General features: G+C 57.2%; 4 protein-coding genes across 8 annotated transcripts; 3 read left to right on the top strand and 1 right to left on the bottom strand.

Annotated features, from left to right (window-relative positions):
• Positions 215–7,431, top strand: ARHGEF25 (Rho guanine nucleotide exchange factor 25). 4 transcript variants are annotated; one of them, XM_005680277.3, is made up of 16 exons: positions 215–397; positions 675–789; positions 3,035–3,249; positions 3,383–3,478; positions 3,787–3,863; positions 4,039–4,105; positions 4,290–4,393; positions 4,582–4,651; positions 4,747–4,836; positions 4,934–5,026; positions 5,210–5,260; positions 5,417–5,494; positions 5,655–5,855; positions 6,003–6,183; positions 6,459–6,670; positions 6,970–7,431. In XM_005680277.3, the coding sequence occupies exons 1-16, from the start codon at positions 299–301 to the stop codon at positions 7,078–7,080; spliced, it is 1,860 nt and encodes a 619-aa protein (XP_005680334.1). In that variant the 5' UTR covers positions 215–298; the 3' UTR covers positions 7,081–7,431. The 4 variants fall into 4 exon arrangements, with proteins under 4 accessions (XP_005680334.1, XP_017903499.1, XP_005680335.2 ...); XM_018048010.1 differs by lacking the exon at positions 215–397 and adding an exon at positions 1,568–2,102; XM_005680278.3 differs by lacking the exons at positions 215–397; positions 675–789 and adding an exon at positions 1,472–2,102.
• Positions 9,237–9,905, top strand: LOC108636011 (solute carrier family 26 member 10-like). The gene is made up of 2 exons (XM_018048012.1): positions 9,237–9,594; positions 9,774–9,905. The coding sequence occupies exons 1-2, from the start codon at positions 9,261–9,263 to the stop codon at positions 9,890–9,892; spliced, it is 453 nt and encodes a 150-aa protein (XP_017903501.1). The 5' UTR covers positions 9,237–9,260; the 3' UTR covers positions 9,893–9,905.
• SLC26A10 (solute carrier family 26 member 10) lies at positions 9,964–17,030 on the top strand. Its single transcript, XM_018048011.1, is given in 17 exon segments — positions 9,964–10,019; positions 10,021–10,193; positions 10,682–10,839; positions 11,036–11,200; positions 11,439–11,591; positions 12,423–12,505; positions 12,657–12,804; positions 12,923–13,036; positions 13,734–13,811; positions 13,901–13,996; positions 14,410–14,516; positions 14,628–14,697; positions 14,770–14,886; positions 15,030–15,063; positions 15,143–15,225; positions 15,318–15,372; positions 15,490–17,030. Coding segments are annotated over 17 exon segments (1,860 nt in total). The 5' UTR covers positions 9,964–9,966; the 3' UTR covers positions 15,663–17,030.
• B4GALNT1 (beta-1,4-N-acetyl-galactosaminyltransferase 1) lies at positions 16,147–23,939 on the bottom strand. Of its 2 annotated transcripts, none has more exons than XM_005680275.3 (11): positions 22,701–23,939; positions 21,882–22,100; positions 21,202–21,366; positions 20,967–21,073; positions 20,457–20,497; positions 20,129–20,309; positions 19,030–19,137; positions 18,715–18,905; positions 17,927–18,067; positions 17,445–17,685; positions 16,147–16,848 (listed from the first exon to the last, which is right to left on the bottom strand). In XM_005680275.3, exons 2-11 carry the CDS (start codon positions 22,097–22,099, stop codon positions 16,631–16,633), a joined length of 1,611 nt encoding a protein of 536 aa, XP_005680332.1. In that variant the 5' UTR covers position 22,100; positions 22,701–23,939; the 3' UTR covers positions 16,147–16,630. The 2 variants fall into 2 exon arrangements, with proteins under 2 accessions (XP_005680332.1, XP_005680333.1); XM_005680276.3 differs by having other exon boundaries at positions 19,039–19,137.

The raw sequence follows: 24,157 nt of genomic DNA, 5'->3' as shown, positions 1-24,157 counted from the left end.
CCGGAGGGCCTGGAGCGGCATGCACTTAGTGGGCTCCAGGATAACGCAGCGAAGCCCTGGATCGTGCTTCGACGGAGGAGCTGGGATTAAGAGGGGTTTGTTTGTTGTTGAACGCTGGTTGTAGAGAAAGCGACAACCCTACCCCTTTAGAAAAGTTTGGCTGGGGTGGGAGTGGGGGCGGAGCCGGGCAGGGGGGCGGATTCGGCGGCGGCAACTCCCCGGACGCACGGAGGCCTCAGAGCCCCCCAGCTTCCGTGCCCCCTCGGCTCTGAAACTTGGAGGAGGGTAGGGGTCCAGCATGAAGCCCCCGGATCGCCCTGGCCCTGGCCGCACTGACCGGATACTGGGGGTCATGGGGGGCATGCTGCGCGCATGCGCCCTACCCGGGCAGGAGGGGGTAAGAAGGGAGACCAAGGTGGGGTCGGGGTCTTTAGCGGGCTTCAGGACGGCTGCACCCCACAACTCAATATACCCGCAGACAAGAATTCTGCGGAGTAGTCGCAGGAATTCAAGAGTTCCATTAAGAGGACCGTAGGCACGTTTTGGGGTGAACTGCTCTCTCCGCCCTAGCCTCGGCGACCCTTTTGTAAAGCGTGGATTTTGACAGAAAGGGAAGCGGGAGGTGAAGGCTGGGCGTGGAGGGCGGGTTCCTTACGACTGCTCTGTACCCGCAGCCCTCGAAGAGAAGCCCCCTAGGGCCGGGGGTTACCGAGCCAGGATCTAACTGTACGGAGGGGGATCAGAGAGGGGAGAGCGATCGTGAGGTCCCCGCCTGGGTTCCTCTGCTCGGTAAGAAGCTGGGGGTGGGGTGGCGCCCAGTTTGCCATCCTGCGCAAAGTGGCGAATTAAAAAATATGCTGCTCATATTAGCATAAAGGTTCGCATCTAATTTGCATGAGACTCATAGAAACGTTGAGACCTCCACGCTTCTTCTAGCCCTCTAGTCGACTGTGAGTCCTCCACCTCAGCGGGTCCCGAGCCCCGCTGGCGGAGTGTCCCCGCGCCCCACCCCTGGCCCCTCGCCAGCCCAGTCTCCAGGACTTCGCCTTAATTGGTGATTAGCCTCAGCTGGAGTCCCAGGGCCTGGAGGAAAGAAGGGTCCGGCGAGAGGGCGGCACCTGGGCTGTGTTCCCCACAAAGAGCTCCCCATTCATGCACCCTCTACTGGGGGACCTCGTCCCCCGCCCTCGCTCCCCCCGCGCGGCTTGGGACAGTCCCAACCCCGGGACATCTTCGCGCAGGCCAAGGCCCCATCCGCTGCGCCCTTCTCCGCTGCAGAGGCCGAGGGGCGACCCTGGCAGGCCCTGCCGCGGGGCTCAACCCCCACCCCAGTGCTCCGCAGCCGGAGCTGGAGATGCGGGAGGGAGGGGGAACCCGGGGGCTGGGGAGCCCCGGCTAGAGGGGAGGGGCGGAGGCGCTGGGGACGTGAAATGGGAACGTGGTGGTGCCTGGGGGAGGGGGGATTCGGCTGAAGGGGGAAACCAGAGGGAGAGGGCGGAGCTGGGCCGCGGAGGCCCCTCCCCGCGGCGGCCGGGCGGCGGGGCCTGTTATTCCGCTCGCCGCTCAGCCAGGACCCGCGCCGCGCCAGTGACTCGGGGAGTCGGCCCCCGCCTCCTCCTCTGCCCGGGCCTAGAACCACCCCCAATCCGAGAGGCCGGAGACGGAGCGGGAGCGGCTGCAGCATCCCGGCCCAGCTTCCTCCACCATCCCTCCCCTCCCCGCTGGACATCTGGACCACCCTGGGCCCCGCACCGGCTCCGGAAACCCTCCCCGCCCAGTTCGGCGGCCGGGCCCCGCGCCGCCCTCTCTGCAGAGCCCCCAGCCCTCTTCCAGACCAGACTTCCGCCTACCCCTGGACCCCCGCTCTCTATTCCCTCCCTCCCCCCCTCTCCCAGCCTGGAGCGGGGTAGGAGGGAGGGGGGTGTGCACCCTGCGCCGTCCCCGCCCCCCGTGATTCCCCCTGCATGGCCGGCCCGGGTGGGAGGTGCGGGGGGGCCCGGGCGCCATGCGGGGGGGGCAAAAGGAGGGTCGCTGTGCCTGTCCCCATGTGATCCGAAAAGTGTTGGCAAAATGCGGCTGCTGCTTCGCCCGGGGGGGACGTGGTGAGTGTAAGGTCGCAAGGGCTCAGTGTTGAGTCGGGGGCGGGTTGAGGGGTTCAGGACTTATGTTTGTCCCGGCCCTAGGGATTTAGAGGCTGGAGACTATACCTGTCTTTTCCAGGATAGTGACTTAATAGGTGATCTCAAAGATTCCCCTCTGCCTTCATTTCTATCAGTTCAAGTTAAGGAAACTGGGGAAGGGGCAAGGGACTTCTCTCAACTGAGTAGGAGAAGAACTCATTCACAATCCCCTTAGGCCTAGAACCACATCTCCCCTCAAATCTTTTTGCTGAAAATCTACTTAAGGTCTGTAGAGGGACAGGGGGGTGGAGGAATGAGGGATGAGGGGGCTACCAGGGGCTCTTTGACAAATCTCAGCTTCTCTGTCCCTGAGCCTAGGCCAAGGATAACTCTGATGAGCTCTCCTCACTTGCCCCCTTGTTGGGTTTGTGCTTGTGTTGGGGAGGTGGGCTGCAGAAGTCTTTCCTTTTCATAGTGATTACTGCAATTGGTGGAGGAGGGGTCTGGGGGTGGCAGATGGGCTCTTAGCTCTTTTTTCCCCCCCTTTCTCAGAGAATGGTCTGTACCCATTGCAACCGGGAGGGTTATAAAAGAGCAGATGGCCACCCCCAGCTTCCAATGTCTGCCCAGATGGCTGCCCCCACTGCCATGCTCAGATATAAAGGAACCTCCACATGTAACTGGGGGTGCCAGGCCTAGGGAGCCAGGTGTTTACTGTCCTTCCTCCCAAGGGTGCCCTGGTGAAATTTTCTTCCTGGCCAAGCCAAATGAGGATGGCAAGAGAGTGAGCCCTGGGGGAGAGGGGCTGAGTATCACAGAATGGAAATTCTGGGAGCTCCCTGGGGACCCTGAATCTAGAGCTGAAGCAACATCTGTCATTCCCTTTCTCCCCCCACCTCACCCCACCCCATCAGAGTCCTACTCCATTGCTGGCAGTGAGGGGAGTATCTCAGCTTCAGCTGCCTCGGGTCTGGCTGCCCCCTCTGGCCCCAGCTCTGGTCTCAGCTCTGGCCCCTGTTCCCCGGGCCCCCCACGGCCAGTCAGTGGCCTGAGAAGATGGTTGGATCATTCCAAACATTGTCTCAGTGTGGAGACTGAGGCAGACAGTGGCCGGGCTGGACCATATGAGGTGAGCAGGGAGCACCACAGAAGCATGGAAGACATCCATGAAGAACGCTGGGAGAGGGTGGGTTGGGTGCCACTGGTCATGGGGAGACACAGCTATTGTCCCTGACCTTCGAGACTTGACCTTTGGCCCCTAGAACTGGATGCTGGAACCAGCCATAGCCACAGGGGAGGAGCTGCCAGAACTGAACCTGCTGACCACATTGTTGGGAGGCTCCGGGGATAAGACACAGGTATGAAGAAATAAGGGCTCCCAGATAGCTCAATGATAAAGAATCTGCCTGTCAATGCAGGAGACACAGAGGAGTTGCGGGTAGGATCCCTGGGTCAGGAGGATCTCCTGGAGAAGAAAATGGCAACCCACTCCAGTATTCTTGCCTGGAAAATCCCATGGACAGAGGAACCTAGGGGCCTATGGTCCATGGGGTTGCAAAGAGCTGGACATGACTTAGAGACCAAGCACACATGAAGAAATGTCTGGGGTGGCTTCCCTCACCCAAGGGTCATCCATTTGCTTACTCTGAGATGTTCTTCCTTCCAGCCCCCTGAAGAGGAGACTTTGTCCCAAGCCCCTGAAAGTGAAGAGGAACAGAAGAAGAAGGCTCTGGAAAGGAGTATGTAAGTGTCTACACATTCTCTCTCCCTGCCCTCCCCCCTCCAATCACACAACTTGCAGAGGACTGTCTCTCACATTTTAGATTTGAGACTTGGGATTTCCTCTGAGGTTGGCCGTGGTAATGAAGGGGCTTCTAGTCCAGGAAAGAGGAAGTGACTAAACCTGTTCTCTTCCCAGGTACGTCCTGAGTGAACTGGTAGAGACAGAGAAAATGTATGTGGACGACTTGGGGCAGATTGTGGAGGTAGTTCCCTTTTCCCTTTCCAGCCCTGGCCCAGCCCTTTCCCTCTTCCCAGGGCTGTGTTAGAAGGTGCTTCGTTGCTCCTCTGTCCCACCCTCCCAGTCTCCCAGACTTCCTGGACTTTTTGAGGTTCCTACTGGGACGGGCCCCACAAGCACACGCGTGCTCCCTTCCCACCTTCCCACAGGGTTACATGGCCACCATGGCTGCTCAAGGGGTACCCGAGAATCTTCGAGGTCGTGACAGGATTGTGTTTGGGAACATCCAGCAAATTTATGAGTGGCATCGAGAGTAAGTGATGGATCCCCTGAGAGCAAGGGGGGAGGGGCATATGTCTGGTGGTCTCTGTGTCCTGCCCATGGGCCCACTGTGGCCTGAGGAAGGTTTGGAGAGACTTTCCGGGTAACACTACGGGGCAGACAGCTCTAACTTGCCTGGGATGGAGTATTTGACCTGCCTTTCCCTGTCTACCCCTCCAGCTATTTCCTTCGGGAGTTACAGCGCTGTTTGAAGGATCCTGATTGGCTGGCTCAGCTATTCATCAAACACGTGAGGCTTGAGGGCGTGGCGTCCAGAAGGGGAGGGGCTTGGGAGTGGATCAGGCCTCACTGCCTCGACTCTTTCTTAAAATGTACCCTTGTTAGGAGCGCCGGCTGCATATGTACGTGGTGTACTGTCAGAATAAGCCGAAATCAGAGCATGTGGTATCAGAATTTGGGGACAGCTATTTTGAGGTCAGTGGCTGAGATACCTTGGGGAAAGAGGGACAGAATCATCAGTACGAGTGGGCTTTCCAGGCTGCAAAACCACCCCGTCTGTCTGTATCCCCAGGAACTACGGCAGCAGCTGGGGCACCGCCTGCAGCTCAACGACCTCCTCATCAAACCAGTGCAGAGGATCATGAAGTACCAGCTGCTGCTCAAGGTCAGGGCCACCTGCTTCCTGGGGGGCACAGCAGGTTGGGACAACCTTTTCTTCATCTCCCCACGGTTCCTAAGGCTCCCCGTTGAATTCCTGGGGGCCCTCACCTGTGTCCTCAGGGGAGGGTGTGAGGCGTCTTGAGGATGTCCTCATGACCTCTCTGAGAATTTCTTTTCTGCGTCTTAGGATTTTCTCAAATATTATAGGAGAGCTGGGATGGATACAGAAGAGCTGGAGGTGAGGGCTTCCATGTCTCGTAGGACACACCAGGCACACCTTATCTTCTTAGTCTCCTGGGTTCCTATCTGGTTTATAGGGGGAGGCTGGTTGAAGAGGTCTAAAGAGGCCTCTTTCCCAACGTTGACAATGCTCCTCTCTTTACCTGCGTCCCAGCAAGCGGTGGAGGTCATGTGCTTCGTACCCAAGCGCTGCAATGACATGATGACCCTGGGGAGACTTCGGGGGTTTGAGGTACGGGAATGGAGCAGAGAGTTCCTATAGGGAGCTGTCCTCCTCTCCTGGGGTTGACAGGAGCTGGCTGGTCGGAGTGTCAGGCGAAGGAGGGAGGAGCAGAGAGTGGCCCCCTATTCTCTTCTGGTTTCTCTCAAAGGCCACTTTCCTTTGGTTTTAGGGCAAACTGACTGCCCAGGGAAAGCTCTTGGGCCAGGACACATTCTGGGTCACGGAGCCGGAGGCTGGGGGGCTGCTCTCTTCCCGAGGCCGAGAGAGGCGTGTCTTTCTCTTCGAGCAAATTGTCATCTTCAGCGAGGCCCTGGGAGGAGGAGCACGAGGTGGAGCGCAGCCTGGTTATGTGTACAAGAACAGCATCAAGGTGGGGAGGGGGACCCCCCGAGACGCGTCTGACTGGGGTCAGGGAGGCCTCTGAGAGAATATCTGGCTCTGGGATATTTGTTGGAGGGGGCAGGATCCAGAGTAGGGGCTGAAGAATTTGGGGGCTACCTCCTCTTTGCCAATCCAGGTGAGCTGCCTGGGACTGGAGGCAAACCTCCAAGGTGACCCTTGCCGGTTTGCACTGACCTCCAGAGGGCCAGAGGGTAGGATCCAGCGCTACGTCCTACAGGCTGCAGACCCTGTGGTCAGTCAGGCCTGGATCAAGCAAGTGGCCCAGATCCTGGAAAGCCAGCGGGACTTTCTCAATGGTGAAGCCCACCCCCTCACTCCTTCCCATCTTCCCTCAGCCCTTTGATCTCCTGAATCCCTCCCTGCCCAGTCTCCGATCCCTAACCTCTCCCCTCATCTCCACTTTTTCACTACTAACTTGAGATTTAGTAACTCCGAATCCCCCTAAAGCAACCTACATTGGCTGACAGTCCTTGGGAGGGGAGGGCAGAGTGGGAGAAGATGGCCTGAGCAGAGCCTCTGGGAAAGGGTGTGCTTTGCTGTAACCCTCCTTCTGTCCCTCTCTTTGCCCCAGCGCTGCAGTCACCCATTGAGTACCAGAGACGGGAGAGTCAGACCAACAGCCTGGGGCGGCCAGGAGGGCCTGGGCTGGGGAGCCCGGGGAGAATTCGGCCTGGAGACCGGGCCCAGCTCAGCACACACACTCCCATCAATGGCTCTCTCCCCTCCCTGCTGCTGTCACCCAAGGGGGAGGTGGCCAGAGCCCCCCTGCACCTGGACACACAGGTATGAGGAATGAAATTCCCTGGTTGTAGGGCAGAATGGGGAGGGCTTCTCTTTCGGTTCCAGGTCCCCAAACACCCATATCATTCCTTTCTTTCACCACCTTCCTTTTGTCTGCCCCTTTCCTACTTATAATCTCTTGCCCTCCCCGACTCCAGTTTAACCCTGGGAGAAGCTGATGGTCTCAGATGATCTGAGATGTCTGGCAAGAGGGTATGGCTTGACTAGGGGCTTACATATAAGAGAGGAGTGAGGGTGGATGCCTGAACTTCTTTGATTCTCTGACTTGAGTCTCTTTTCAGGCCCCCAGTGCCATCCTCCAGGCTCCTCATGACTCTCCTCCAGTTCCACCAATTCCGGACACCCCTCCCTGCCAAGCCAGACTTGCCAAGCTGGATGAAGATGAGCTGTAAACTGGTGAAGGCCATGGGGGTGGTGCTGACTCAGCCACTCTGTTCCCCCAGGAACTTCAGGGCAATCTTTTGGCACTGCTCCAGAATTCCTCCCTCTTGGTGTGTCTGGAGGGTGGGCAAGGCTGGGAGTGGTGTCAACTTGGAGGAGGGCACCTAGATTCAAAAAGACTATTTTCTGCCCAAGGAACACAGCTTCCTTCAGCTCCCACCCCTATGCATGCATCACAGGTCCCCCCCAAAAGGAGGATATGTGGGTGGGTGGGAGGGCTGGGGCAAAGGCCAGATAGAAATTATTGGTTTGTTTTTGATTTTTCTGTTTTCTGAGAATAAAGGTTTTGTTATATCACTAAAGCTGCTGTCTTAGCAGAGGGAAAGGGAAGCTGAAGTTGGGGTAAAGGAGTGTGGAAGAGATCAGATGGCCCCTCAAATCAGTCATTGGAGGAAAGGTCTGGTGAAAGGAGAAGGGTGTGGGATGTAAGATTAAAATAATGTAGTTATCTTTGTCCCTCACTTGCAGTTGCAGCATCTCTCAGTCCAGGTCTTGGGGCTACAGGAAAACCCTAGAACCTTGATGTATCCTCCCTTTTATCCAGCCCCTTTCCCTCCCATCTGGTCTCTGTTCTAGACGCCACTGGAAAGCCTGCTGTGGGCTGACTTCCCACCATTCCCCCAATACCCAGATGCTAAAGCACTGAATGCCCACAGTACCTTTCTTTCTGAGGCCACCATGTTCAGCTGAGGGAACATGGGGAGGTGGAGAGATGCTGGGGGCTCTGGCCCCTTCTGGCTCTGGGTCTTCTTATTTTTGCTGTCTGGGAGGTCGCAAAGCATATCCATATTGAGCAGGAAGGGATTCTTCTTCAAGCCATAGACCTAAGAGTGGAGGTCTTCACCCCTCCCAACTTCTGGGACAGGCCCTGGGACCAAGACCCAAACGCGCAGAGATTCGCATCCAGATGCCCTGTCCTGCCTGGGTCCTTGGTCATCGGTGTGTCCACTGTGTCCATTCGTCCCCTGGGCCCAGTCACGTGTACTTGAGCTTCCTCAGCAGACAATAGACTGCTGGGGTGGGAGGCTGAGGAGGAGCTGGAGCCTCCCTGTGGGCCTGAGGTCTCTCTGGCCACAATGGGGGGAGGGACCTTTAAGGGGGGGACAGGACGTACAGCCCAGATAAGACTTCTGGGGAACAATAGGAGGAATTGAAGAGGGGAGACCCACCCTCACTGTACCCCACACCCAGGGCTTTGGGGTCAGGGACTAGGGACCAGAGGGTGATGGGGAGGGGTGCTAAGAATTCTTGTGAATGGAGGAGGGGATGGGGCAACTAGCAGGATTTTGGAGCTCAGAAGCTTTGTATCTCTTCAGGGACCTCAGGGGTACATGACATGGGTGGGTGACCCTTTCGTACTTAATTTAACCACATACGTATCGTTGACTGCCTACTTTGTGAATAGCACTGGAATGCAATAAATAGTGCTTCAGTGTTTTTGCCTTCTGAGCAATAAAATAAAAATTTGCTATCTGTTCAGTATTCCCCCCTGAGGCCCTGAATTGGTAATTGGGGCCCAGCCACTCCCAGCAGAGGTGTGGGGTGGGGGTCCCTCTGGTGGTCCCTATCCAATGCATGTAGCTGCTTTCCATCTAGGTGGTCTGTGAAACAGCTGAGGCCAGTGGAGCCCCTTATATTTTCTGGTGAGAAGCTCTGCCCCGTGAGAATTAGGGTCTGTGGGGAGAAAGGGAGGTTGGAACACCGCTGAACTTTCTTGTGGGCCATGCAGCAGCCCTGAGGATGACCAGCAACCCCAGAGGAGTCAGCATCTGTCTGTGCCCCAGGTGCTAATGCGGAAAGAAACCGCAGGGAGTGAGAAGCAGGAGTCAAAAGACCTAAGAGCGTTGGTGGGTATTGGGTGTTTGGGTGCGTTTGTTTTCTGGCCTATCTCTCTGGTTCCTCCACAGCAGGCTCCAGAGCCAGCCATCGCGCCAAGGATGTCTGAGGGAAACGCCTAACACAGAGACGCCCCCTCCCCAAGGCGCAGCTATCTCCTGACTGTAGAAGGTCCCCAAGAGAGGGCTCCCTCCGGGACGGGATTGGACTCTGCTCCAAGGAGGCGGGCCGCGGAGCCGGCGGCGGGCCGAGGGGTATTTAAGGCTGGGCGGAGTTGGAGGTGGCCAAGGGCAAAATGAGTGGGCTACCGGGCGCCAGGACCTGCCCAGGTCTGGGAGAGGCCTCCGACCTTAAGTCCCCCCTGGGCGCCAAGTTCAGGGAACCTCTCACCGAGACCCGGTTCCAGCAGCTCTTCGGAGACGCGGAGCAGGAGCCCGAGCTGCTCGCGGAGCCGCGCTGGTCCCGGCTGTGGCGGCGGCGGGCCAGTGCCTGCTCTGGACCGGGGGCGTGGCGCCTGCTCCTGGCGCGGCTGCCTCCGCTGCGCTGGCTGCCCCACTACCGCTGGCGGGCCTGGCTGCTCGGGGACGCGGTGGCCGGACTGACCGTGGGCATCGTGCACGTGCCCCAGGGTGAGCAGCCCCAACAACAGCCTGGCAGGGGCCCAAGCTCTAGGGGGCTTTGGGTGGGCACAGGGCCTGGCAACCGGAAGCGAAGTGGGTGGGCTAGTGTGGCTGCGGGCTCGGCGACAGGGACCCGAGGCCGAGTTCTCGATAAGGACAGTGGAGCTCCATCAGATCCCCACCCCCAGCTCCCCTCACCTGTGCAATCCTGCGCGAAGTCTTGGCCACTGTCCGGCTCAGGGAACTGGAGAGACCTCTCGGCTTGAAGCCTGCCCCCACCCAGGACACCGCGGACACGGATCTCTGACCTTGACCGCCCCATGACCTCCCACCCACCGAGGCCTGTTAACCCCTCAGTTCCCTCCTGTGGTGTGATTTAACATGTCTGTGCCAGCCTCCAAGAGTGTGGGAGGGGAAGAGCGGTCCTGGAGGGTGGGCCCCCAGCCCCCAGCCCCTCACCCACATACCAAAGACCTTTCCTTCCACTATGCCCCCAGGCATGGCTTTTGCCCTCCTGACCTCTGTGCCCCCAGTGTTCGGACTCTACACTTCTTTCTTTCCCGTCCTCATCTACACCTTGTTGGGTACTGGGAGACACCTGTCTACTGGTGAGTGACCCACAGACTCCTTTCCCTCTCTGTAGGGTGAAATGGACAGGGGGTTGAGGCTTCCCTTCTTATAAGCTCCCTCACTCTTACTCCCCTCTTCAGTCCCTCACCTTCCTTTCCACCATGCCCTGCTGGACTGCCCTGAGCCTCTGACCTAGGCAGTGCCTACTGGGGGTTTGAGGGGGTGCAGAGAGGCAGGAGTTTACTCAGACTTTTCCTCTCCATGAAATCTGGTTTAAAAGAACGTCTCTACGACTTGAAAGAGGGGAGAAGAGATGCACTGTCACCCAGAGGAGGGCATAGTCCGCAGGGCATCCGCAGGAGGGGCAGGGCAGGGATCTTGGCCCCGCAGCCTTCACCCGAGCAGCCAGCCTTCTAGCAGAGGTGGTCTGACAGCAGCCTTTCTGGCACAGTGCCCGGAGCCTGGGCGGTCACCTCGCCCCAGGACGGCACATCTGGTGATCTGTGCGTTTCTCCCCTGGCCCTAGGAACTTTCGCTGTCCTCAGCCTCATGACCGGCTCGGCCGTGGAGCGGCTGGTGCCCGAACCCCTCTCGGGGAACCTGAGCGGAATTGAGAGGGAACAGTTGGATGCTCAGCGGGTTGGTGCGGCTGCGGCAGTGGCCTTCGGGAGCGGGGCCCTGATGGTGAGGGAGGACGGAAAGGGGGGTGGAGGGGGCAAGGACTGGGGGAGTCCACGCTGGGCGGGGTCGCCGGGGGAGAGGGAGGGACAAGTGTCCAGCGGCGGTCTAGGCAGAAGAGGTGCACGGAGAAGCCGGCGGCCCTGTGCCGGGACTGGTCTGCTCTTCTCCTGTGGTGATCCGGGCATCTTCTCCTCTGCAGCTGGGGATGTTTGCCCTGCAGCTGGGCGTCCTGGCCACCTTCTTGTCGGAGCCTGTAGTCAAAGCGCTGACCAGCGGGGCCGCCCTGCACGTGCTGGTGTCCCAGCTGCCTAGCCTTTTGGGGGTGCCCCTCCCACGTCAGATTGGCTGCTTCGCTCTTTTCAAGGTGGGGGTGGGAGAACAGCGAGGAAGCTTCCAGTGATCCCGGGAAGAGGGAAACCGGCAAAGGAAGGAAGGAGGGCCAGTGGAGGGACAGTGTGTGGTGGTGGTGGGGCAGTGAGGGTCGCCGAGGAGGTGGAAGCCCTACTGGGAGCCGGGAGAGAAGGCCTCGCCTCAGTCTGGGGATCCGACTGCCGGCAGTCGACCCTGGCCCCAGGCCCCTCTGCTCACCGCCCTGCCCACAGACGTTGGCTGCTGTGTTGACGGCGCTGCCCAGGAGCAGTCCCGCAGAACTGACCATCTCGGCACTCAGCCTGGCGCTGCTCGTGCCGATCAAGGAACTGAACGTGAGATTCAGAGACAGGCTACCCACCCCCATCCCGGGGGAAATCGCCATGGTGAGGATGGCTCCCGGGTGCCAGCCCCCTGCACCACGCAGACCCTGCTTGCCCTGTAGGAAGTGGCCGCTGCCGCCCCCTCGTGGAGTGCGGAGAGGTCACACACGAGAGGTCCTGCTCACACGTGTGCTTTGCCAGGCGCCTTGTCAGAGCGCTTTGACCCTCAGGAATCTCCCACCCACGGGTTCGCCTTTCTCTCACAAAACCTGTCTTTCTTCTTACAGCGCCCCCTTGCGGTGTCTCTGGCCACGGCACCTCCACTCCCTTTTCTCTCTCAACCGGTCTTTCACTGTAACTCAAGGCTCATCTCCCTTCTGGCGTCCACCTACATTTCTCTCTCTCCTCAGTTAAACAGCATTCCATTCATACCCCACAGATACCCCATATATCCCTAGATGTAACCCAGCTTCCCTGCTTAGAATGGCTCGGTTCTACCTCTCGATATCCACCATCTCTCATAGCAGTCCCCTCTCACTTCCTCTGGTCCATCTCTCTCCATAGTTCCAGGCACACATCATTTCTCTTTCTTTCATTCTACCTTACCTTTTTTTTTTTTTCCGAACCGCTGCGCGGCTTGCAGGATCTTAGTTCCCGGACACCAGGGACTGAACCAACTCCTTAGACAACAGAGTCCTAACCGTTGGAGAACCAGGGTATTCCCTCTCCACTCTAAATCAGTTGTCAGGCACCCATCCCAAACACACCCCAGCTCCCTCAGTTGCTGGGCTTCTGCAACCCCTAATCCTGAGTTACAGTCCTCTCATATTGAGCCCCTTTTTGCCTCTGCTGGGGGCCATCTCCACCCATGCTCTAATTTACTCTCTTTCCCAGGTGCTTCTGGCCTCTGTGCTCTGTTTCACCTCTTCCCTGGACACAAGATACAATGTCCAGATAGTTGGGTTGCTGCCCGGAGGGTAAGAGAGAGTGAAAAAGCACTTGTTTTCTTTTCTCACAACTCTCCCACCCAACTCCTCCTCCTGCCCTGCCCTGTACTATTTCCTCTCTCGTCCTCATATCCTTATTATTCCCAACCCACCCTCACCGTAGATGCCTCTCTTTCTGCAGATTTCCCCAACCTCTCCTCCCCAGCCTGGCTGAGCTGCCCAGGATTCTGGCCGACTCATTGCCCATGGCGCTGGTTACCTTTGCAGTGTCTGCCTCCCTGGCCTCCATCTATGCAGACAAGTACAGCTACACTATTGACTCCAACCAGGTGTGACTTTGAGTGAGGACCCCAGCCTCATTCAGGAGACAGACTGCCCCCTAAAGTGATTTCCCCCTCCTAGCCACGCCTTCGTATCTCTCCTCTTCATCTCACCGCATCCTTTCAGGAGCTCCTGGCACATGGTGTCTCCAACCTCGTCTCCTCCCTCTTCTCTTGCTTTCCCAACTCTGCCACGTTGGCTACGACCAGCCTACTAGTGGATGCTGGAGGGAACACACAGGTAAGAGCCATGTTCTTGGGTGAGGAGAAGGAGGGAGGGACATCCATGTTGGGTGGTGTTGGAACAGGTGGAAGATTGGAAGATACCCAGGTGGCAGTCCTATAGAGAACAATGGGAATCTGTGAGGGAAGGTGAGTGGGGAGTGGGATTATCTGGGAAGAACATAGAGAAGAAAGGTCCATTAAGACCTCTGTAGATTCTAAGTACTGAGAAAGGGCCTGGTGTCCTATATGCAGTTCAAAATAAGGACAATACTAACCTGGAAAATAAATTTAAGAAACAAAATTCTGGACTTTTTCCTTGTGAGGACATATTCTTTTTCAAAGAAATGTCACATATTAAAGTCTAGCCCTGATATTTTTGGTTTCCTGTATTTGTTGGTGTCCTAAGCATGTGGTTAGCCTGCTTTTTAGGGTCATCCAACAGTGGCTTTTAAAATGGAGGTAGGCTGCAAAAATAGAGACGTTGAACTATATCTTGGGGGAAACCAACAAATGACAGGTATTTAATTGGGCGAGGAAAAAAGTGAGCAGCACAATGTCAAGAAGGGGTTAAGAAGTGAGGAACAGCAGTGTGGAAGGGGATTTTGGGAGGAGGGAGACTTCCAAGAAGGCTGACACAGAGGCAGGAGACCACTTCCCAGTAGGGGTGGGTGAGGTTCCCTCCCTTCTTTGCTTCTGTCCCTCCTGCCCTACAGCTGGCAGGCCTCTTCTCCTGCATGGTTGTCCTGTCTGTGCTACTGTGGCTGGGGCCCCTCTTCTACTATCTGCCCAAGGTAAGCAGCAGAGGAGGCAGAGGGATGGCTGGGAGGGGCGGCTACCTCCCCACACACGGGGGTGGTCAGCCTGCCTCCTCTGCCCTAAGGCTGTCTTGGCCTGCATCAACATCTCCAGCATGCGCCAGATGTTCTTCCAGATGCGAGAACTCCCTCAGCTATGGCGCATCAGCCGCGTGGACTTTGTGAGAAATGGCAGCATTGCTCTCAGATGCCCCCTCCCACCTTCCTAGCATCCCCGGTCTCTGCCCTTGATCAAAGTTAACTGTCCCAGTCCTGAGTTCTGCAGCCTACCCACCTTCAACTTGTATACCTCCTAATCCCTTTACTCAGAGACAAGGTGAAGGGTAAAGCTTGAACTTCTTCAGACCTGAGTATTTGTAACTCCCCAGGTGGTCCAAGGTGTGAGGTCCTTACCCTTGGTGTGTATGCCCTATTAGGTCAACCTCATCCCTTCCTTCTGTCATTCTTTTTACTTTCTCCTGAGCCCTCGCTCCCCATCATTTGCCCTGTCTGTCACTGCCCCTGGACCCGCCTTCCCTGGCAGTGAGGGCCTGGCATTTCTTCTGGGCGTTTCACTCCCATCCATGTCCTGCAGGCTGTGTGGACGGTCACATGGGTGGCTGTCGTGACCCTGAGTGTGGACCTGGGCCTGGCCGTAGGTGTGGTCTTCTCCATGATGACTGTGGTCTGCCGCACCCAAAGGTGGGAGCAAAGATGAGGGGAGCCAAGATGAGAGGACGAGAGAGAACAGAGTGTTTGGGGTGACTCTCCAGCCAGATCAGGCTGGGAAATTGACCCCAGCTTCTTGCGCAGGGTACAGTGCCTGGCACTTGGACTGGCTGAGGGGACAGAGCTCTACCGGCCACTCAGAAAGAGCCACAAGGTGGGTGGGCTACAGCCAAAGAAGGAAGGGAAGGTTAGACTTGGATGGTTCCCTGACCCTCTGACCCCTTAGCTCCTCCAGGTCCCGGGGCTCTGCATCCTAAGCTATCCAGCACCGCTTTACTTTGGGACCCGAGGGCAGTTTCGCCGCATCCTGGAGTGGCATCTGGGGCTTGGAGAAGGAAGCAAGGTGAGGGACCTGGTCAAAGGGAGGAAGTGTGGCTTCTTTGGGGCTGGGAGACAGGTGGGTGTTCCAAGGGAGATTCTTGGGCTCACTGGGTGCATGTTTGTGCTCACGTCTCAGAGGTGGTGACTCCCCTTCTCTACTCACAGGAGGCTCCAAAGACAGATGGCCCACCTGATGCAGGTGAGGTGGGAGGATAAGGGGGGAGATTTGGGCACCACCCACGGAGGCATCTGAGTCCTCCTGCCTTCTCCCATCCTAGCTGCCGAGCCTGTCAGGGTGGTGGTCCTAGACTGCAGCGGTGTCACCTTTGCAGATGCTGCAGGGGCCAGAGAAGTGGTTCAGGTGAGGGAGAGGGCTAAGTAGGAAGTCCCCTTGTGGTTTCATGAACACCCTCTGATGTAGGACTTAACTCCCCCCCACCCCCACCCCCGCAGCTGGCCAGTCGATGCCGAGACGCTGGGATCCACCTTCTCCTGGCTCAGTGTAATGGTGAGATATGCAGGATGGAGGAGTCTGGAGATGGGGGAGTGACTGGACACTTGGTGGGGAGGGAAGAGGACACCGTGTGGATGTAGGACCTGAGGACCTGATCGCCTCTCCACACAGCCTCGGTGCTGGGGACGCTGACCCAGGCAGGACTCCTGGACAGAGTGACCCCAGAGCAGCTGTTTGTGAGTGTCCAGGACGCAGCTGCGCATGCCCTGGAGAGGCTGGTGAGGCGGCAGCAGTGGCGGGAGTGGAGGCTGGGGGGCTCTGGCCCATGGCGGGGGGAGGTGTGAGCCAGTGACTGAGACCCTGGCAGAGGGGTTTTCCAAGGGGGCTTAGGAGGAAGATGCAGGAAAGGGATGGGGATGAAATGATTAGTCAATATAAGACTAAGCCGGAGAGACTGGGCCCAGCTGTGGGTGAAGAACTGAGGAACTAAAGTTCCAAAGCAGGCAGTGTGCCCCTGAGAGGACTGCCAAATCCTGGGTGAGGGAGGGGAGCACCCAATCTACTTCTGACATGTCCCTTCCCTGTTCCAGGAGCTCAGTGGTCCAAAGACTTGCACAGTGTGGGTCTGACCCAGTCATTTGGTGTGTGGAGGGCCCCAACGAGACATGTGTGAGGCGGGCCATGGCCCCTGAGTCCCCTGACTTCATGTAACTAATAAAATGAAGCTGAGAGCCTCTGGGGTCCATGAAATGAGTCTGGGTGTCTGCACATGGACCCTCGGTGCCCCTTCCTCCACTCCCAAAGCACTGCAAAGACACAACTAAAAACGGCTTTCCCCTGTATGTTCACCAGCCCCCATTCCAACTCCATTCTCTCCATGGGGGTGAGGCTGCAGCCACTGCACAGAGTCCTGGATCCAGAGATAGGGGCACAGCCCTGGGACTATATACTGGGGGCTTCCCCAACCCCTTAGTACCAAGGAGATGAGAGAAGAGTATTTCTGCTTTAGGTTTCTAGAGTCCCCCTGTGGGCTCTTTGGCACTTGAAAAGCAACCCCCCACTTCCTGCCCTAGGGGAAGGGGTTGGGGGGAGGACTTGGCACTGGCTGTGGGACAAGTTATGGCTCCATCATGCCCCTGGGCACTTGCAGAAAGGAGGAGTGACACCAGGACAAGCCCCTGTTTGGGATCAAGTTCTGAAGGAGACTGGGACAGTCAGTGGAGTGGTCACTGGCTGGTGGGGTTTGCTAGGAATTCCTGGCAGGGACAAGGAGGCAGGCCCAGTCTGACAACTGAAAGGCCCCAAGTGGCCATCACTCTGAGGTCATGCACTGGAGCCGGTGTTTGAAGAAGAGCAGACGATGTTTGGCCACCTGACTCTCGTCCAGTGATCCCGGGTAACGGTACCGAGCATAAGTCTCTGCCTTCGCATCCCTTGAGGTCCAAGGCAACTTCAACTTGGATGCGTGATCCACAACGACATCTGAGCAGGAGCCCACTTGAAGAGAACCAAGTCCATCCAGGAAGAATTCTGGGGGCAGAGGGAAGGGGAGTACACAATGAAGGGTCTTGAGGATTCAGAGGCACCGCTGCCCCTAAAGGAGAACTGAGATTTGGGATATGGTGGGTGCATATGCAAAGACTCCATCTCTAAGGACCTTAGGCATGTAAATCAACCCTTTGAGTCTTGTATAAAATGTGTCAATATCCTTACCTTGTGCTTTGAAAACTGATTCCTTCCCTTCCTCCCTCCTGCAACACACACTCACACACCCAAAAATTCAATAAATGCGGACTTGGCTGCTCCAAGGTGGCCTGAACCAGGAGATTCGGTTGGGAGGAGGATAGAGGCCGAGGTGACAGTGGTGGGGAAGCTCAAGGCAGACCTAGTGGCTGTACTGGCCGCTGAGGTTTAAATGATGTTTGGAGCTCCCTCTGTGCCCGGGGCACGGGTCTTGATAAATCTTCGTAGAACTGCTCTAGGGACCCCGGTGGCAGCTGTGGGCTCCGCGGGGTGGTCGGTCAGTAGTACCCAGGGCCCCAGGCTCCTTACTGCCCCACCACCCCGCCGTCCCTGGTCCCGAGCCCCGAAGGGTCCCTTCCCGGCCTGGAGGGGGCGCCACTCACCCAGGTGCGCCACGCGGCTGAGGCGCGGGTCAAAGCCGACCTCGCGCACCTTGTCAGTGCGCGCCAGGAAGAAGTTGACCACGCCGTCGGTGACCACGCACCCCGGGAAGCCGACGAGCTCGTGGTGGAAGCCGCGCTTCTGCCGGAGGCAGTTCCCCCGGCCTGGCGCACCAGGCTCCACGCTCAGCAGCTGCCGGTAGGTGGTGGCGAAGCCGGAGATTTCGCGCACCGCGCCCCCCACCTGCCGGGGCGGGAGGATGGCTGCAGGCCGGACGCGCACTGGAAGGGGTTAGGTCTGGGCTCCCTCTCCCCACCAGGCTGGCTTCCCTGCTGGGTCCTTTCCCGCCCCACCCCTGCAGGACCCAGACAGTGCCCCAGGCTCTGCTTCCGTCCCCGGGCTGGCTGCTCTCGGGTCTCCCGGCCTTGGCCTTAGCCTGCCGGAAGCCCTCCTCCCACCCTCCATCCCGCGGCCCCTCCCCTACCAGGTCCAGCGGCGTCCGCTCCAACACGTCCACAAGCCTCTCTAGTCGAGTCCGCGCCGTGAAGACGAAGTCATCGTCCACCCACAGCACGTACTTGGTGGTTACTTGGGATATGGCCAGGTTCCGGCCTGCGAACCAGCCCTGGGAAAGGGTAAGTACGGTTGGCGATGCTACCGAGATAGGACGCAGCCCTCTGCCGCCTACTCCGCACTCCTGACCCCTCTCAGCAGCCTCTGTTTGTGCGTGTGTGTTCAGTCTGCGACCGACGCTGCGACCCCATGGACTGTATAGTTGGCCAGGCTCCTCTGTCCATGAGATTTCCCAGGCAAGAATACTGGAGTGGGTTGTCATTTCCTCCTCCAGGGGATCTTGCCTACCCAGGGATCAAACATGCATCTCCTACGGGCGGATTCTTTACCAGTGAGCTACCTGGGAAGCCCAACAGCCTGTGCCCCTCTCCAAACTTTGGAAGTGCTTAGGAATGGCCGGGAGCTAGGTTTAAAAAACAAGCAGTTTCCTACTGCCAGAGGCTCTGAGTGGGTGTTCTGGGGAGAGTCTTGTAATGTGTTTGATTGGGTTCATTCGTTCATGTGAATGAATGCGTTCATTCATTCATTCATCAACTATTTATTGAGCCCCCATTAGGTGCTAAGCACCATTCTAAGAAGGCAACTCAAATAAGACAGCTCCCTTGGAGCTTACATTTCAGAAATCCTCATGCTGGATTCACTACCCTGGAGACTGCGGACTGAGGGCATGCCCCCTCCCGGTGCCCTGTGGCTGTGCACCTTGCCAAAAGGCATGAGATAGTGCTCGATGTGGGGACCTCTAATGCTCTCTGGCTTGTCGCTGTCATCGGCGATTACCACTGTGACCGTTGGGTAGAAGCGGCGGATGCTGGCGATGAGTGCCCGTAGCCGATTGTAACGAAGGAAGGTCTTAGTGGCAATGGTGACCAGAGCGCTGATGTTGTACTGGGCTAGGAGTGAGGGACAGAGTTAGGTGCAGAGGAGAGTGGCGAGTGAGGAGAAGGAAGACACCTCCCAGGGCCACCCTCTCCCAACTTTCTTCCTGTCAGGCTGGATCTATGCCCCTGAGCATACCAGTCTCACCTCCCTGGGGTACAGACCCAGGTGGGTACAGCCGAGGGTTGGGTGGGTGTCTTATGCGGATGGTGAAGGCAGCTTCGTGTCCCTCAGTGGCGAACCGGACTGGGAAGAAAGACATGAGATGTGGCCCCTAGGGCTTGGCCAACATTCTCTTTTCAGTAAGTCAGTATTTAAGTGCCCACCCTGTGTTGCACTTTTGTAGGCCCTGTTAGATAAGAATGCAAGGTTTGTATCCCCCTGGAACTTACATTTTAATGGGTGGGAGAAAGATGATAAGTTTTCATTAAAAGCTAGCCTTTATTGAGCATTTACTATGTGCCAGGCACTTGTAAAATTACTTTAACTATATGAACTCATTTAATCCTCACAATAGCCCTATTAAGTAGATTCCTATTACAGAAAAAGAAGGCAGAGAGAAATTAACTTGTCCATAATTACCCAACTCTTAGGCAAGAAAGCTGGGGTAGGAACCTAGTCCCTCTGGTTCCAGGTTAAGTAAATAAGAAAATTCAGGTACAGATAAGTATTGAATAGAAAATAAGACAAGTATTGTGAGAGTGAAGAGGAACCATCTGAGCTGAGATCCAAAAGATAAGGAGCCAGCCATGCAAAAATCTAGGGGAAGCGCATTCTAGGCAGAGGGAACAGCAAGTGCAAAGGCCCCCCAGTGGGAGTAGGTTTGGTAAAGAAGCCTTGGAGAGAAGCAGGAGGGCTGTTATACCCCTTTTGCCAGAGGATAAATGGGGGCTCTGGGAGAGAAAGCTCTTTGCCCTCTAGTAAGTGGTGGGCTGGGAATAGAGCTTGAGTCTTCTAGTTCCTGGGTCAGGTCACTTCCTGGGGCCACCATGGTTGGCCTGAAGGGGGGACACACCCAAGGCTCGGGTTTCCCTCTGGCCTGTTCCAGCCCCAGTTGAACAAAGGCCCCTTCTCTCCCTCCTTGGCCCTGCTGGCCCAGCTGAAATGCCCATTGTGTGTCTGGGCAGCTCTGGCCATTGCCTGAGTGTCTCCCACACCCTCTGCCATTTGCTTGTTCCTTCCTTTCTGGCTTCCTATGTTCACCCAGCCTGTTACTACATCCACCCAGGCCTCGCACCTGTGTCTGCTGTATTTGCCTGGTAGCTTCGGCTGCTATAAGTGACCAGTTGCAGCTGCCGATTGAGTTGGTCCAGGCCTGGGCTGGTGAGGGTGAGATCTGGCTGCCCTTCTCCGGTGAGAGTCACTCCAGTTACTTCCCCTGCGACGTCCCAGGTGCCCAAGGAGGCAGTCAGGTTCACCTGGGAGAGGGGATTGGCGAGTGCAGGGTGATGCCCCCTACCCACCTCTTGCCTCCCTGCTTCTTCCATCCCTCCTTTGGCAGCCTCACTGCCCTCCCTGCATCATTAATGCCCACCTGGCCTCCCCACCCTCCTGTTTCTTCTCACCTGGTATACCTCCTGACCAGAAGTGGCTTGCAGGCCCAGTCCTGGAAGCAAGGAGAGGGAACCAGAATCACAGACAGCCTGGGATTCCTCCCTTTCTCTTCCCTCTTTCACCTCACACAGCACAGAACTTTTCACCCATCCCTCCTATTGAGGCCACAGCAGGGCACATTGCAGGGCATAGCCCAGAGTAACTGATTTCTCACTCCTTCCCATCAAAGCAGTAGGTCTTGTGTGGCCTGCCCTGCCTGTCCATCTAACTTCAGCCCGTCAGCAAAAACACACCCTTCTCCCCAAACCTCTCTAGTTGTCTTCAGCAATTCCCCACAATCCTAGAGTCCCTTCTGTCCCCGTCTCCATCTCCCACCTCATGAGCCCTCCCTGACCTCCAGTTTCCCTTTCATTAGAAGCCCCCCACCTGGCATTCCAATCTTCCCTCATTCATTCTCACCCAGCCTGGGCTCTGCCACCCTCACAGTGGTTTAGGTCCCCCCCTTGGACCCTCCTCCCCACCTGGTACCAAGATACTTCTGAGGGGCTGGACCTCCACACCCTGCAGGGGGTACTGTAGCGGGGAGTTGGCAGGGGCTATGAGCAGCTGGTCAGCAGCAGACTGGCTCCTGGGAGTGAAGGAGGGGGAGGACAGGAGGAATCAAGGGGAGCCGTGCTCTCCCTCCTACCACACCCTCCCTCCAGGCCTCCCACGGCTCTCCACAGGCAGAGTCACACCCTCCTTTCCACTGGGTACCTTGAAAGGAAGGCCTGGAACTCCTGCTCCCTCGAGGCAGACACAGTGCTCAGCTCCTCAGGGTCAAAGGCCCTGGTGAAGTCAAAGGCTTGGACCTGCCTCTGGAAGGGGAGGTGGAGGCGTCCCTCACTGGACTCACAACTGCAATTGTTCGCAGACAGCAGCCTGTGAAGCCGGGAGGAAGGGTCCTCAGAGCCCCGCCATACAGCTTACTCATCCCATGGAAGGTTGACACAGCACCTGCACTTTCGCCATTCAACCCTCTTCATCCAAAATCTGTCCCCTTAATCACTGCTCTTCAAATAGTCCCCCAGAGGAGGGACCACCCATGAGATGACCGATCCTCTACATCTGGATTTTACAGAGATATAGAACAGACCAAATGCTAAGGTTTCAGAGTTGCCTACACACCATCAGGACCCCAGCTGGACTCCTTTCACAGGGAATGACCAGGACTCACAAAGTCAGGGCCCTCCCCTGATTGTAACCCTCCCTTCCCCACTCCCGAAGCACAAGACTCAGTAGCCCCCTCCACCTCTTACTTTACCACCCCCGCCCCTCCACACACACACAACCACTCTGGGGAGTCCAGGCTTCAGAGCTCAGCAGCAGAGGAAACAGAAGCTTCCCAGACTACCCCCAGCGAGTGCCATGCTGTCACCCCGGCTCCTTACACTCACCCCACCACTTGCTCCTTGATCCTGACCGGGATGTGTGCGTATCTGGGCTCAGGGGCAAGACCTAGCAGTTCTGGCCTGGGGTTGCCCTGTAGGGGCGTCCACAGCGCAAGAGGTGCCCGGAGGCCCGGCGCGCCCCGGGTGCTCGCGTACAGGAGCCCCAGCGAGGCGCAGGCGAGCAGCAGGACGAGCACACCGAGGGCCCGGCGGCCCAGCCGCATCCTGGGTGGCGAAGGAATGGGAGGGTGAGAAGGTGGTGAGAGAAACCGTGGGTTGAGACTCTGGGCCCCCGCGGTTCCGGAGACTCCAGCCGACCCGGCCGGGGCTTCCCGCATCTCGCGCGCCTGGATTTGTGTAGCGAATCGGTACCCTCGTCCCCCTCCCCTCACTCCCCGGGCCTCGGGTCTCCTGGCCTCCTTTCTTCTCGCCCTCTCCCACATCTCGTTTTCCTTTCACCCCCAAGGCCTGTTATCTCGACGAATCAAGAGACCTTTGAAGGTAGCGGTTTCGACGCGGCGGCTCGTAAGTAGAAAAAGCATCGTTTTATTAGAATAGCCGATGTTCCGGGGCCCGCCGCCTCCCTTGGCCCACGCATCCCCCACCCCCTTAGTCCGAGCATCACCTGGCCCGGGTGGGCTGCAGAGGGCAGCGCCACACCTTGCCTGTCATGAAAAATGCAGAATCACGCCCGCGCTGCTGGGTGGCCCCGGCGGAGGTGACCCCGTGAGTGGCCTCGCGAAGCCGTGCGGGGCGACAAGGTGGACCGATGCGCGCGCCTCCTCCCGCCTCCAGCTCAGTCCCGCGTCCCGCCCCAGCACTGACCTGTCTTAACGCTTTAAGGCCGCTGCAAGATTTCGGTCAGGGCTGTGCCAGGCTCTCAGCCCTGGCCTGAGAGTCCTCATGGGGCTGGAGGCGTCCTGATTGGGGAGCCGGGCGTGAATCTGAGAGTGAGGGGGAGTCCTCCTGCCTCCCGAGCGCGCACGACCCCGCCCGCCTTTGGACTCTCCGGGCTTTGTAGACCACCGCGCTGGGGTGGTTCTGGGCGTTTCCTGCGGGGTTGGGGGATCGGAGTCGAGAAACCGCCGCACGTCAATCCCTGAAACAAATCCGGGGTTCCCTGGGACCCTGTCCCACTTGCCGGGCCGGGAAAGTCCCGGCCGCCGCCCGGCTTTTCAGATCGCGGCGGCTCGGCTCGGGTGCCGGTTGCGGAGGAGCGTCAGGCTACGCGCCGAGAATGAGAGCGCTGGGGCGCCTTCTGGTGGGCGCGGAGGACACTGCGGGGGCGCGAAGCCAGCGAAGCACTAAGGTCCTCTTCACGCCTCCTCCCTCCCCGCCAGCCCTTTGCCTCCGAACCCCGGCCGTCTACCCCGCCCCACCGCGATCCAATCACTCTTTTCCTATTTTCTGTCTTTCCATCGAGACTGTAGGCCAGGACAGGCGATAAGGGTTTGGCAAGTGATGGGGTGGGGACGCCCTGTAACCCCATTTCAAGGAAGATTTGGATACTTAGGGTGAGATAAAGGAACCTAGACAAGACTGGAAAATAAAGACTGCCTAGCTAACAAAGACAAGTTGACAGCCTCCCTCCTAGCTTGGCCTCTCCCGCCCTCCAGCCCCTGCATACCCCAGTTATCTAATGAATACTCAATGATGTAACAAACTCAGTAATTCAAGGGCCTGCTTCTTCTAACTGCTCCTTGTTGCAGACTTGCGGAAGGGAAGAAACCCCACACAGTGCCTAGATTGGTTTTACTTATGCGTGCAAGCTGCAGACCTGTACTACCTTAGCTGTAGCTGGATTCTTGCTGCTGCCCTATGTCCTGTGGTCCCATGGTTCTAATAAAAGATGTCACAATTTAATAGGGAAAAAAGATACAATAGGAAATGTAAAACATAATGAAAATGTGGGGGCATGGGAGAGGGAAGGTTGGATTATTGGATGAACTGTGTACAAAGAAATGACTAATCGGCTGGAGGGAAAGTGAGATTCTCACCCTCTTTACACCAAAATAAATTCCAGATGTATCAAATATCTTATTATTAAAAATGTAACCACAAAGAGTAGTCAAATAATTCATGGAGTTTGTTTTGTTCTTTTTTATAATCTTGGAGTGGGGAAGAGATCTCTAAGTAAGATAAAAGGACATATTAATAGATTTGCCTATATAAAAAGCTTGGGTGAAGAAATTTCTATAAACAAACTTGAGAAATGACAAACTGTGAAAAAATATGTGCAACATGTAAGACAGATCAAGGTCTATTTTTCTTAAGAGCTATAA

Source organism: Capra hircus, chromosome 5 (genome assembly GCF_001704415.2).
Source record: "Capra hircus breed San Clemente chromosome 5, ASM170441v1, whole genome shotgun sequence".
NCBI lineage: Eukaryota > Metazoa > Chordata > Mammalia > Artiodactyla > Bovidae > Capra > Capra hircus.
This window is presented reverse-complemented; position numbering and strand designations above follow the sequence as displayed.